This window comes from Lissotriton helveticus, chromosome 8, assembly GCF_964261635.1.
Source record: "Lissotriton helveticus chromosome 8, aLisHel1.1, whole genome shotgun sequence".
Classification (NCBI taxonomy): Eukaryota; Metazoa; Chordata; class Amphibia; order Caudata; family Salamandridae; genus Lissotriton; species Lissotriton helveticus.
In genome coordinates, this window is record NC_136069.1 from 1,254,644,683 (window position 1) to 1,254,659,920 (window position 15,238).

At 45.4% G+C, this 15,238-nt stretch overlaps 2 protein-coding genes across 2 annotated transcripts in view; one reads left to right on the forward strand and one right to left on the reverse strand.

Annotated features, from left to right (window-relative positions):
- The window catches only part of GABRA5 (gamma-aminobutyric acid type A receptor subunit alpha5), a 661,916-nt gene that overhangs the window by 431,491 nt on the left and 215,187 nt on the right, over positions 1 to 15,238 (reverse strand). Inside the window, exon 6 of the mRNA XM_078658237.1 lies at positions 608 to 690. Coding sequence (XP_078514363.1) covers positions 608 to 690 — 83 coding nt within the window. The remainder of the gene's footprint in view (positions 1 to 607; positions 691 to 15,238) is intronic.
- GABRB3 (gamma-aminobutyric acid type A receptor subunit beta3) overlaps positions 1 to 15,238 on the forward strand; it is a 968,583-nt gene that overhangs the window by 197,035 nt on the left and 756,310 nt on the right. The gene's annotated exons all lie outside the window — the stretch shown is intronic.

Sequence of the window (15,238 nt, forward strand, 5' to 3'; positions counted from 1 at the left end):
TCACTTTTCTCACGTTAAAAGTGACGCAAATGTGGCGTAAGGAGCTCGTAAATAAGCTCCAAAGTGGACAAATCGAGGAGAATGCGTGAAATCCCCACACCTGTCACGCGTGTCTGTGAATCAAATTTGAATTGTTTGTGAAGCCCAATTTTCACCCATTTCGCTTTCTGCAAATTAATAGCGCCCACCTATACGCACAAGATTGAATGAATTTATTTGTGGTAACATGAACAAACGACAGTAGACTTATTCTAATGATGCGCTCTATCTCTTTAAGCAGTTTTCAAAATATAAAAACAATCCCCTAAATGCCGAAACATAACATACATGATTTAAAAACATGAGCCAAGCAAACCCAAGTCAGAAGCTCAATAATGCGCAATGAAGGCTTGAAATAAATGCCCGTTTTTATGTTCAGACTTTTTGATTCCGCATCAAATGGCTCGAAAAGAGCTCCGACAAAACAGCCTCTAAAGCCGATTTGGATCAAGAGAAGCGCATTGAGTCAGAGGTGAGCGGGGATTAGAGCCGTGTAATACAGTGGCGGCCCAGGCTACGCCCGAGACGTCTCACGCACAGTGTAAACACATCACAGAAAAGCACTTACAGCTTCCAAACTTTAGGGGGCAGGCGTGGGCATCCATGGGGAAGTCTTCTAGCTGCATGGGACACTCAGCTGAGATAGTCAGTCTGTGGAATGAAGAGAGAGACATTGAGATGTAAATAGGCAAAGTTCTAGCATGTTCCACTATTGAGAGACAGTGCTTTGGCCTGGTTTACTAACAGTTTGCGCTGTCGTGCATTGCCAGCATATAGGTACTTTCTGGAGCAAATGTACTTCCAAAAGTGTTTTGCACTGCTTTGTGTCATTCTGAATCAAGAGGGCATTACTGTAGTCTTTCGAAGGATACACCCACAGATTATTTTACGCAAAACCCAAATTATTAAAATAGTCTTTGGTTTAGAATCAAAAACGAATGCCTCCTGGAAGAAAATGCTATAAAATAAAATGCATTCATTCCTTCAAAAATATCATGGATCACATGTGTGATGTAGTTCACCGCACCTGTCTAGTTCATGGGATCCTATGGGCCTCATTTATGAGGCTGTGCGTTACTTTTACGCCGCCGGTGCGTCACATTTTGTGACGCACCAGTGGCGTAAAAAATGCGCCTTGTTGCGCCATATTTACAAAGTGACGCATCTAGGTAGATGCGTCACTTTGTAAACCCCTGCCCACATCATACCTGCGCCAGGTATAATGTATGCAACGGGGGCGTTTTGACGCAAGAAAGGGTTGTAGATTTCACTGCGCCACTTCTAGGACACAAATGTGTCAATTTCTTATGTCTGCCTCACAGCAGGCGTAAGACTGGCGCAGGCCCTTTCACATGGGGCTTGCCCCATGTGAAAGGATACCTTGCTGGAGTTGCGTCACTTTTGTGACACACTCGAGCAATGCGTCACTTTTGCGCCATACAGATACGTCAAAAATAATGACGGATCTGTAACGTCCTGCGCAATGATGCGTCATACTGTAAATATGACGCATCTTTGGTGTAACAAGGAGGGCGCAGTGAAAAGTGACGCATCGCTGTTTTCACGCAGCGATGCGTCACTTTTCATAAATGAGACCCTATGTTTCTCTAGACCATTGATACTCAAAGTATGGCCCGGGGGAGGGGAGGCGCATGTGTCCCTCTTGACCTTTACATGCAGCCCCCTGATCCACTGCAGCTCTGATCTGCTGTTTAATCGACTCAGCACTAAACCTTAAAAAAATTAAGTAAACAGACAAGTATTTATTTAATGGTTAATTGAAGGTAAAGAAACCAATGGACTTATTTATGAGAGCCCTGCATCACTTTTGCACCACGTAAGGTGGTACATGCGTGACTCAGGGCTCTCAAAGATTTATGAAGCCATGCAAAGGCTTTAAGTGGCCTCATATCGCTGTGTTGCCTTACTCTGCACCCGGGAGGCTTGGCAGTGGGTTTTCCCGCGCAATGCCCATGGAATTTAACGCTGCCCCAGATTTACAGAAACATGTAAACCTCGGGACGCGCCAAATCCATAAGCTTTCCAAGGTGAGGGGTAACAAGGAGAAATTTCTTTAGTTCTCATTTTTTCCTCTTTCCTTGTGTGCTGCATTATGCAGCACACATGGAAAGAGGAAAACACCACGTAGGGTTGCTTTTGTGCAGGAAGGTGCCCCTTCCTGCACAGAAACAATCCTGCCTGCAACGGAGGCACCCTTGCACCATGGTTCTACGGTGCCTGCATTGGTGCTAGTCTGCCGAAATGGTGCCAGGGCAGGCAGAAAGGACAGGAATGCATCGTATTGCTTAAATACGGTGTATTCCTGCCCTTTAACCTTGGCGTAGGGAAGTGCAACAAGCTGCTTTGCTGCACTGTCCTACAGTAAAATGCCATGAATTTTGCCCAAAGTAACTAGGGAGCTCTGAATTGCGTAACTTTAGGAACACAATCAAGATAGCTTGCAGCAAAAGTGTAAAAATATGATAAAGTTTCGTCAAACTTCAAAAAGTGTATTTCATTAACATGCAGAACCATTTCACTTTAATACGTCAGATTATATCAGTGCATTGACATTTTTTTTAAAGTGATAGTTTTCAAACATGAATTTAGAAACATTAATTCCCTGCCCAAATTCCCCGCCCCCACCCTGACAGCAATGCGAATAGTGAAATAAGAGGCAAGTCAGTTGTTATGTGGACTCTTTGCGTGACCTGGGTAATTAAGATACATGAGCAACATTATACTTTATTAAATCAAACACAGGAAAGGATTTTGTACAGCACACATCTTGAAGCCATGTATTTCGGTGTCCTCTTATATATTACGAAGAAAAAGGAAGGAAAGTGAAATCAAACCGTTTGCCTAGGATCACACAATTTGGTAAAGTGGGGAAGCTGGGATTAATCCCAGGTCTTCTGGTTTCTCATTGTGTAAATCAGCCACTAGATGTATATGCTTCACTTGCTTACACCCACCTTAGCGTCTCCCCATCAACCCTGAAACCCCCACTCCTAACATCAGTGCGGTACACCATCACATCACAGATGAAACGTTTTGGCCCCTGGGAAAATGTTTGCTTGTCTAGACATTGGAATTTCTATTGGGAGGTGTCCTTCAAGTACAAATCGTGTGCTAAACAATGCACACTAATCTATGTGAGACTGTGGATCGCACAAGGCAGCCTTTTAGTGTGGCAGCATAAGGGATTAGGGAAGCCAGCAGCATCAGGCCATTTTGTTTAATATTGCTCTGTTCTCTATCTCCCCTTGTGCAATGCAGCAAATTTGGTTGCTGCACTGTGTTGCCCTAAAATGCAGTAAATCTGTCCCTTTTGTCATTATTTCTCATTTTATACACAGCTTATACGTTCTTGGGCTGAAATCATAGGGCCTCATTTATGAGGCCGTGTGTCACTTTTACGCCGCCGGTCCGTCACTTTTTGTGACGCACCAGCAGCGTAAAAAATGTGCCTTGTTGCACCATATTTACAAAGTGACGCATCTAGTTAGGTGCGTCACTTTGTAAACCCCTGCGCCACATTATACCTGCGCCAGGTATAATGTATGCAGGGGGGGTTCTGGCGCAAGAAAGGGTCATAGAAGTGCGCACTTTTAGGACACAAATGCGTCAATTTCTTACGCCTGCCTCACAGCAGGCGTAAGACTGACACAGGTCCTTTCACATGGGGCTTGCCCCATGTGAAAGGACACATTACTGGAGTTGCGTCACTTTTGTGACACCCTCCAGCAATGCCTCACTTTTGCGCCTACAGATATGTCAGAAATACTGACGTATCTGTAACTCCTTGCGCCATGATGCGTCATACTGTAAATATGACGCATCATTGATGGCGGCAAGGAGTGCGCAGTGAAAAGTGACGCATCGCTGTTTTCACTCAGGGATGCGTCACTTTTCATAAATGAGGCCCATAGTGATTGGACCGCACAACCAATCTTCAAACAGGACAAACGTGCGATGAACACTTTTATGAGAGAGAACAGTATTTGGCATGCAAATATAACCCTTTCTTAAACATAACAATTTGTTTTATATAGTAGTGCTGCATACCGCACGTCTGCCGTGTTTAAGAACTGTAATGAACGCATTTATGCTACCCAAGTTAATATTATCATACTCCGTTAATCGACATTGGAAGGATGGAAGGCTGAACTACTGCTTGGATTTCAGGTCTTCTCCTAGACTACGGTAGCGTTTTACAGTTAGCTTGTCAAGGAGAAAAACATTTTAAATTGCACTCCCTTTTGCAAACAACCAATGTTTTGCTTTCTTTGTAGCGTGACAATCTCTCGATAAATTATTGCATACAGTTCACGACTGAGGAATCTTTTTTTATACTGTATTCTCAAGTACTTTTACACGATCTATCCTCTCCACATAGTTTCCCTCCCTGTAGTCTAGTCTCCTTTCTCGTGTTCTTTGTTCGCTCTGCCTCGTCCTCATCCTTTCAGCCCCTAATTATCTTCTTTTTAATAATAGAATTCTACCCTAATTTCCTGTTGGAATTTGCAATCCTTCGGTGTTACTTGCAAAACGCTTTCTCCTATATTCCTATTGGCAGTTTAGCAGCGAAGTGAGAGCTGATGAAGCAAAACATTGCCCAAGAGCAGACATGGCAACAGTGGGAATTCAGCTTCTGTTCACCGTGACGCCATCGTTGGAATATCTGCATTCCTAAATATCTCCTGCGCGTCACTCGTGTGACACACGATATCGGCTCCCTTCACACTGTGTCCCGATGAAAAACCAAGAGAGAGGGGTTCCAGCTGTGTCCATTTTGTCAATTGCGGGGTGTTCCCTCCTCATGGCATCGGCGTGAAGCAATTTGGTTTTTTTTTCATTTTTTTTTCATTGGAGAGTTGAATATTGTGCTTGGAATTAACACCAATCCTTCAAAACCCCGCCCACTGCTCGCATAAAGTGAAATTATGTAAGAAAGTTGGCAGGTCTGTACTGGAACATTCTCAACCACTGATGCTCTTGAGTGTTTACTCATTTGTACATTTTGTTTCCAATCAAAGGCAAAATGAAGATTACCAGACAGTAATTATCCATCTGTATCTTTTGTCGCTTTAGTCGTTGGCTCGACCATCATGCGGTAGGCAGGGAAACAACACGAGCTGCAAGAAAGACAGTATTTTGGGCGTGCGCCCAAATTTAAGTCTGTACCGCCACCTTGTGGCCAATGCTTGAACTACCGTGATCATATAGCATGAGAATCAAAAAAAGGTTGTCTACTAAGTCCAATACCCGAGTAGAACAGCTTTAATAAACAGTGCACTGCTTAAACCTGCCACAGTTTACTAAAAAATACACTTTTGAGATACATGCACGTTCTGTGGTTCATGCGAACCACATAGCAGGGCTCATCGCCAGCTCATTCAAAACCGACAGTTCTCCGATTAGCTTCTGAACGTGCAAAACTGTCAAAACTTGGAACTGTAAACATGCGCCCGGCTTACAATCCTGAAAGATGGAGGTGAAAACATAGACTTCAATAGACACGTTAAGTGACACAGCTCAAGCTCTATTAATTATTACCCGAACAGCCAGGGCCGGCGCTAGGCTTGGGCTGTGTGGGCAGCTGCCCAGGGCCCCGCTCTCAGCACACAAACACAGGGCCCTGCACCAGTGTGTCACAGCAAGGCCACATAGCACATTGGTTCTCTCCTGATGCCTGCTTATCTAATTTGAGATAAAGGTAGCACGTTACAATTGTGCCCATGGGAGGGGCCCATCCCCTGGGCCTCACAGCCATGGTATAGTGAGGCTAGATCTAGGGGAAGGGGGCCCTCCTATTGGCACAGTTGCAAGGCGACCCCCTTTTTTTTGCATATTTATATAGCGCAAACTCAACCCGAAGGTATTGGAGCACTTTACATGAGCATCGTATTTACATTACACATTCAGGCACGGGGGGATTAAGTGATTTGCCCAGAATTACAGGATGTGGACGCAAACCCGAGGGTCCATAGGCACCATAGGACCCCTTTTTTCCTGCAACAGTTTTAAACATTTCTGTTGAAAAGCAACTCTCACACATTCAGCCCATTATTAGCTGCTAAGATTTGCTTGTAGGTGTCTGAGAGGGAGAGGTGCAACCAAGGAGGGGTCTGTACAAAAAACGCTTCAGGACCAGGGTAATCTACTTAGACGCAAACAGTTCTGAATGTGTAAGGATGTATGTAATTTGAGGGGCCTGGCACACTGTGTTTCTTGCCAGGGCCCCCAAAATCCTAGAACCGGCCCTGCGAACAGCAGAGTTACAGTTGTGTGAGCCCTTTAAGGGCAGAGGCACCAACAAATCCACCATTTCATTAACCAACATACGTCACTTGTACAAAACCACCATTACTTTAAACCCAAGGAACAAACTGCCGTAGGTAGAGTGGTATATATGTGTCAATACAGACACTTTCAAAGGTTTGCTGCTACAGACTGGCTCTCTGGTGGATGCGAATCCTCCTTTCAAAGTTGGACTGAAAATCCATCGTCTGCTGTATAATCTGCTAGCTTTAACAAAAAAAAGAATTGTTTCTAGCTCAAACGGTTCAAAAATTACTAAACATAGTGGCACGTGTTGCCACATAGCGGACAACCCTTTCCAAAGATTGAGTGACCACCTTTCAGTTGCTTGTTGCTATCTTTGAGTGTTAAACGGGTACTATAGAGGGGCAACCAATGCACAGGCAGTGTTAACAGGCATAAGGAATGCCAAAATAATGAGGTACTATAACCACAAAATGTGCCGCATTATGCTATATAATTTGCCTTTTCTTGACGCATAATCTACTCAACCCTGCCGCATAATGTGGCCCTCCCGTGGTGCATGATTTCAGTGGCCCTGGTCATGATTCCCTTTCAAAGGGTGGGGCTGTGCTAGAGGTGGGCAGGCAAACAAACTAACAGGGAAAGCGGAGCCAAGGGCCTGGCTTGGCTCTAGGAGCCCATGCATGAGCGGAGCCCTGAAAATATTAGCCACACAAATCATGCAATGAACATCATGCTAAACATGATAAGGTGCTTTCAAAATCCATAAAAGCGTATTTTGTTAACTCACAGAAGCGTTTCACCTTAATACAGATTATTTGAAGGGTATCAATTGAAAGTGGAAGTTTTTTAGTATTAACTGGGAAACATTCCTTCACCCACAAAGAAAAAGATTCATGTTAGTGAACCAAGAGGTTAGGCAGTTGCCATATATACCTTAAATTTGGCCTCAATTCTTATTATAGAGAGTAACGTAAGCTATTAAAAAGAAAAGAGGTAATTGTACAGTACATATACTGAACTCCCGTATTCAAAGGTGCTCTCATATGTAAGATTTTAAAAAGGAGGCTATGTGAAATTAAGTATTTGTCCAAGATCACAAAATTTAGTTAAGCAAGGAAGCCTGGATTGACCATAGATTTTCCAGTTTCACGCTATGCAATCACTCAATGTGATTGCATAGCGAACTTCTTATTTTAAAGGTTAATGTTTTGAACTAAGGGGCATATTACCAAGCAATAGCGATAAGTATCGCTATTGCTTGGTTAGAGACAAAATTTTACCGCTGAGCTGCGGCGATTTTTATCACAGATAAACCTTGGTATTACCAAGGTTTATCGCAAATGCGATAAAAAACGGCCGCAATGCATGAATATCGCTGAAAAGTCAGCGATATTCATGCATTACCGAGCTAATGCTCTTAGCCATGTTATCCACCTCCCATTGGATAACATGGCTAAGAACTGCTCAGATTGCAAACACAACAGTGATGGACAGAATGTGGATCAATGTCACACATTCACCCCAGTCCAAAGATCTGGGCCCAAATCCATCGTTTTTCCACTCCACACCACCCTGGGTTAGACAATGGCGATATGCAAATCAGCGCTGACCCTGTGCCCCATGGGAACAGTCCAGTCCGAACTACAAAAGCCATGTCCTTCCCAGAACGGAAACAAGCATCCAAGGACCGGCCCGGTTTCGAGATAACACCTCTCTTCAGCCCGGCTAGCTTGAATCCAGTGGTGTGGAGTGCCTGGGACTCACGTCTGAGCATCCCCAGTACACTTAGAGTGGTAATTGCAAACACAACAGTGATGGACAGAATGTGGATCAATGTCACACATTCACCCCAGTCCAAAGATCTGGGCCCAAATCCATCGTTTTTCCACTCCACACCACCCTGGGTTAGACAATGGCGATATGCAAATCAGCGCTGACCCTGTGCCCCATGGGAACAGTCCAGTCCGAACTACAAAAGCCATGTCCTTCCCAGAACGGAAACAAGCATCCGAGGACCGGCCCGGTTTCGAGATAACACCTCTCTTCAGCCCGGCTAGCTTGAATCCAGTGGTGTGGAGTGCCTGGGACTCACGTCTGAGCATCCCCAGTACACTTAGAGCGGTAATTGCAAACACAACAGTGATGGACAGAATGTGGATCAATGTCACACATTCACCCCAGTCCAAAGATCTGGGCCCAAATCCATCGAGTGGGCTGGGGATGCTCAGACGTGAGTCCCAGGCTCTCCACACCACTGGAGTCAGGCTATCCAGGCTGATGAAGGCTGATAGCCAGAAACCGGTCCTTGGATGCTTGATTCCGGTCTGGGAAAGACATGGCTTGTTAGTTCGGACTGGACTGTTCCCATGAGGCACAGGGTCAGAGCTGATTTGCATATAGCCAGTGTCTAACCCAGGGTGGTGTGGAGTGCAAAAAAACGATGGATTTAGGCCCAGATCCTTGTACTGGGGTGAATGTATGACATTGTTCTACATTCTGTCCATCAACTGTGTTTTTTGCAATTTCACCCCGAGTGGGTTGGGGATGCTCAGACGTGAGTCCCAGGCTCTCCACACCACTGGAGTCAGGCTATCCAGGCTGATGAAGGCTGATAGCCAGAAACCGGTCCTTGGATGCTTGATTCCGGTCTGGGAAAGACATGGCTTGGTAGTTCGGACTGGACTGGACTGTTCCCATGAGGCACAGGGTCAGAGCTGATTTGCATATAGCCAGTGTCTAACCCAGGGTGGTGTGGAGTGCAAAAAAACGATGGATTTAGGCCCAGATCCTTGTACTGGGGTGAATGTATGACATTGTTCTACATTCTGTCCATCAACTGTGTTTTTTGCAATTTCACCCCGAGTGGGCTGGGGATACTCAGACGTGAGTCCCAGGCACTCCACACCACTGGAGTCAGGCTATCCAGGCTGATGAAGGCTGATAGCCAGAAACCGGTCCTTGGATGCTTGATTCCGGTCTGGGAAAGACATGGCTTGGTAGTTCGGACTGGACTGTTCCCATGAGGCACAGGGTCAGAGCTGATTTGCATATAGCCAGTGTCTAACCCAGGGTGGTGTGGAGTGCAAAAAAACAATGGATTTAGGCCCAGATCCTTGTACTGGGGTGAATGTATGACATTGTTCTACATTCTGTCCATCAACTGTGTTTTTTGTAAGAACTGCTCAGGGCAGGTGTTAGCTTTTGGAGATATTCGCGCTTAGCGCGAATATCTCCAAAAGTTGGTAATAGGAGATAGCGATGTTAGCGACTGTTTCCAGTCGCTAACATCTTGGCACGCCCACTTTGCATGTCATTAGTGATAAATATCACTGACATACAAAGTGGGGCCCAAGATGGTCGCTATCTCCTACTAGCTGTCGCTAACTGGTGTTAGCGACAGCTAGGTAATAGGGAGATAATTTTATCTCCGCTTTCTTGGCTTTTAAAGCCAAAAAAGCGGAGATAAACCCCCTTGATAATATGCCCCTAAGTTCTTGGAGGGTGAGATTAGAATGCCGGTGACAGGTAGATTCTACAATTTATTTTGGACAGTTTTACTTAGTGCTCAATGACATAAGAACGTTCACAAAAGACACAAAGGAGCTTATTTACAAGCCTCTTGCACTGCTGGTATGCCACTTTTTCCCACATCAAAAGTGATGCACCAGCGGTACAGGGGCTTTGTGTTAGTAACGGGGGTCTCTAGTTGGCAGAAGTAGGTACCTTTGTCCAAGTAGGGACCTTTCTTCATGGTCAGGGTAAGAGGAATACACTTCTAAAATGACCCATGCTCACCCCCTTGGTAGCTTGGCACGAGGAGACAGGCTTATCTCAGAGGCAGTGTGTGAAGCATTTGTGAACACATAAAGTAATACAGTGAAAACATTACAAATGGACACCACACCAGTTTAGAAAAATAAGTAAACTTTATCTAACCAACAAGACCAGAAACGACAAAAATCTAACATACAATACTCTTAAAAATAGTTACTGTGCGAAATAACTTTTAAATTGCAGGAAAAATTTGAAAATGCAGTTCCTCCTACTCAATAGCACTGTCCAGGGCCACCGCGATACTGAATACAACAGAGTCTTACAATTCCAGCCAACCGCGTCGATACGGGTTGTCAAAAGCGTCGACAGACTCAGAGACAGTACCTTTTGTTGTTGTGGCCGACACGATGGTATGAGCCGGCCCGGGGCAACCATCGCAGTTGCGATATGAGAAGCGTTGCAGCGGGCAGTGTCCTCATGGCTCGGTGCAGGCAGCGGCTCGTTGACGGAGGTGGTGATACCAAGGCTTGCGTTGCAGGTTGAGGCGGTGCTTGATGCGGTGCTGGTAGGTCATGATGCGGCGACAGAGCCCGCCTACGATCGAGTCGGTGACGTCAGTGTAGCCCACAGGACGCGATGCAAGCATTGGCTTGTTGGCGGAGTCGTTGAGACCAAGGTTGCATTGCAAAATGAAGCAGTGCCCTCTACGGTGCCTTCAGGACACAGAATCCTGCAACGGACTCAATGACAGAGTGGGGGACGCTTTTCTTCTCCAGGAAACTGAAACCAGCGGTTCCAGAAACGGTGCCTAGAAATTTGGTGGGCTCTTTGATGTGCCTGAGACCTTGTGAACATGGGGCAAGCTCAATTCAAGCCCATAAAGATCTTCCTGAAGCAGGGTACACAGCAAACAGCAAAGTCCTTTCTCCGTTCCTTGGTAGCAAGTAGCCACTGCAGGCCAACCCCAGACAGCAAACAGCACAGGGGTAGCATTCCTCCTCAGCTTCTCCGGCTCTTCTCATAGGCAATGGTTCCTCTTGCTTCCCAGAAGTGATCTGAAGTTCTAGGGTCTGGCCCCTAGTATTTATACTACAACATCCTTTGTTCTCTGGTGGTAGCGAAGCCCTGTGCTTGGTCAAAAATGGTTCTGATCTCTCTGGTGTAGCTTCCTGGCAGGAGGTGGAGACAGCATTGTCCTTGGCAGATCAGGCCCATTCAGGTGAAAGGAAATCTCCTCCCCTACTCCAAATGCAGCCCAAGCATATTCAGCGCAGCCCTGATTCATCAGCAGCCGTGGTCCATGCAGGTAACAGTAGTGGGGCAGTGGGGCCAGGCAAGGGGGGATTTCGAGAGACAATGCAGAGAGAAACTTAAATAAATAATAATTTTTCCTTTGCCATCGTCCCTCGAAATCCCCCCTTACCAGGCCCCACCGCTGTTTACTGCATGGACCGCGGTTGCTCATCAGGCTCTCTGGAACCACTGCTCCTCCCCAGCCCCTGCCATCCAAAAGCCAGCCATGCAATATACAAACCAGGCAGGGGCATACTGGATGGCTAAGCAAGAAAATTCCTACTTTCTAAAAGTCGTATTTTCAAACACAGAATGTAAAAATCACCCTCACTAAAAGATGCATTTTAACATTCAGAGTTCAGGCATACTAAACCTTATTTTCCTACCTTGTTCCCAGGGGTAGTTATGTTTATAAGATGTTATAAACAAACTTCCCATTCTATACTATGGGAATAGGTAGCCTTGCAATAGTGAAAAACGATATTGGCAGTTTTTCACTATCAGGACATGCCACACACACCAGGGCATTTCCTACCTTTCACATGCACTGCACCCTGCCCACACGGGTACCTTGGGCCTCCCTTAGGGGTGACTAACAAGTAAGAAAAGGGAAGGCTAGGGACTGGCAAGTGTGTGCACCTGCCAAGTCGACATGGCAGTACCAGACTGCACACAGGCTCTGCAATGGCAGGCCAGAGTTCCATTTACAGGCTGCTTATGTGGGGTGGCACAATCAGGGCTGAAGCCCACTAGCAGCATTTGATTTACAGGCCCTGGGCACACACATTGCACTGTACTAGGGACTGACTAGTAAATCAAATATGCCAATCATGCAATTACCAATCCATAACAACAATTTAAAAAGGGAGCACTTGCACTATGGCACTAAATAGCAGTAGCAAAGTGCCCAAAGCATCTATACCAGCAAAATGGAGTCCAACACACAGCAAAAACACAGGAGGCGAAGGCAAAAAATGAAGGGGAGACCCATGCACCGATGGTGCCAGGTCTAACAGTTTGTAAATAAGTCCTAAAATAATTTCAGCACAGGAAGGATTTCCCTAGAGTCAGTGGATGCTGAGCCGAGGTCAAACCCAGTTCCCTGATGACACATGGTCAATACTAGTAGCCACTAGGCCATATCACTGCGGTGAAAGGTTATCTCATTTTGGGTTCAAGGGCCCAAGAAGACCTCAAGCTAAGCCAAAGCCAGGACTCTGGCTCAAGCATAGCTGAAGCTTTGGCTGGCTCATTCTGTTTTCATGCACATATTGTAAGATTGCTGTCATGTCATGGTGTGCAGCAGCAAATGTGACTGTACTAAAGAATCAACATTAAAACTGTGCATTGCAGTGAACTGTGACAAGGACAGGTGAACTCATCGTGGCCCCACCATTAAAAGTGGTGCACGAGAATACATAATACAGCTCATTGGGTTTGATGAACAACACACTTGCACATATTTAGGAATTTCTATAAGTCAATCCTGTCCCCTTTAGTCATTTCAGGATAGTTAATGAAGATGTGAGGATCAAGTGATAAGTTTGCTGGATCCAGGTAACATTCGATGGCCGACAGACACTGGCAACCAAATATCTATAATAAGAGGATTGCACTGCACATCATAGAGCATCTGAAAGATGTCATAAATTAAATTAAAAAGTTAGGAAAAAATAACAATATACGGTAATAAAAATGGACATTTAGGCATTATATATACATATTAATGATTGGCTAAACTCACAAAATACACTGTACATTTACACATTAATTGCTAGACTGCTCAGTGTAAGATAAAAGATTGTGTATACAGTACTTTTACAGTAGAAATGGTAATTATTATTAATTGTAATATAATTAAATACTATATAGTACACAACTATCTTTCCTGTTGGCTAGAACTATTTTAGGTGAAAGAGAGATTTACTCCACTGCCAGAGAATTAGGAGAAGGTGGAAGTAAACATAGCCTGTTTTGCATTGACAAAATATTTTAATTATTTTATTAAACTGTGGGAATATTAAAATGCTGTAGTCAAGTGAAGGTGTGTGGGGACCAGCAGTATTGTATTACTACTAGTTATTTGTACCTGTAGTAAAGACACACTACACGAAGATAGAGTTATGTAGAATTTATTAAGTGACTATCATCAGGTGCTCCCAGCTGGGCGGCATATCGTCTCACAACATTCCAAAGCTGCCTCCAGACTGACAGCTCGGGCAAAACCATCTAGGGGAAACGGGAGGGGGGGAACGTCGGGGAGGGAGAAACCATTTCTAAGTTACAACACATCTTCCTCCCTAAGGGACCGGGAGAGGAGAGGAAGGAGACGGACTGGGGGAACAGTGAAATTCAGTAACCTGCGGTCCGCCCAGCAGACTCTTTCCTAGGTCAAGATCTAGGTAACTGATGCAAGGCTAACCTACTCTAACATGAGAGCTCACCTCATGCTATACTGCCTGTGCCAGGACGGGGTGGTCCTTTTCCTGTGACTTTCCCTTCGCTGCCCCAGTTCCAGCCCTCTGTCGCCCGACTCTGCTATATCCTCCCCTAACAAATCTCTCTTGGTAGTGACAGGGACAACCCTATCTTGACTCCACACTCTACCATCCTGCATCACTACAACATTGCTCTTGACCTCCCTTATCCTCTCTGGGGCGTAGAACCTGTCCTCACTTTTCGCCACTCTGTCTGGCCTCCTGATGTACACCCTCTGTCCTCTACTGAGGTTCTTTTCTTTAGCACCCCACTTCCTGTCGTACCACTCTTTGTACTTGTCTTGCTTGTCTTCAATTCTCCTCTTCATATCCTCCGGATCTACTTCGAGATGACTTTCTCTCCCCATCCACTGTGGGGACAGCTTTGATCCCGCCTTTCTTCCTCTCATTAGCTTGAAAGGTGAGTGTCCTGTGGTGGAGTTGGGGGTGGTTTGGTAGGCCCATAAAGTTTCCATTACAGCATCTTCCATGTTTTTTCCTGACTTTCCTGCCAACTTGATGCTCTCCTTCAGTAAGCGGTTCGCCCTTTCCACTTTGCCGTTAGCCTTGGGACAGTACAACGGCGTGCGGATATGGGAAATAGAACAGTCTTTTAAGAATTCCTTCATTTCATCCGAGATCAGCTGGACCCCGTTGTCCGTTATTAACGTTGCGGGGATCCCCTCTCTCGAGAACACTTCTTTCAGGAAACGTATCAAGGACTTTGTGTTGATGTTCACTACAATTTTGTGAGTTATCCAGTTGGAATAGTAGTCTATCAATACCAATGGATACACATATTGTGAGCCTCTTCCATGAATGGGTCCCGTGATATCAAATCCCAGTTTTTTCCATGGAGCCAACGGTACTTCCACTGGAATCAAATGAGAACGCTTGGTTACTTTGGACTTGTCACTGATGCTGCATGCGTAACAATCTCGTACCTTCTCCTCCATCTCTCGGTCCATCTCCGGGAACCAATAGTCTGCTCTTAATCTAGATTTGCACAAGCTTCTGCCCAGATGACCTTCATGGGCTAAGGTGATGACCTGCTGCCTCACTCCCTCAGGCGGAACCAGTTTTCCCGACTTCATGACAAAATTCGCCTCTACTGAGAGATCATCTTTTACATTCCAATACGGTTGGATTTCCCTTTCCAACTCTTTGCACTTCTGAGGCCACCCCATGACTATGTACTTCTTCACTTTCCTCAATGTCTCATCTTTTTCCATATGGTTCTCCCAATCTTCCTTCGTCACAGCTGCTACACTTATCTCCAAGATGGTGTCCTCCACCTTTTCCTCATCTGTTTCGCTGTGAACCGGAGCCCTTGAGAGGAAATCCGCCACTCTGTTCTGTTGTCC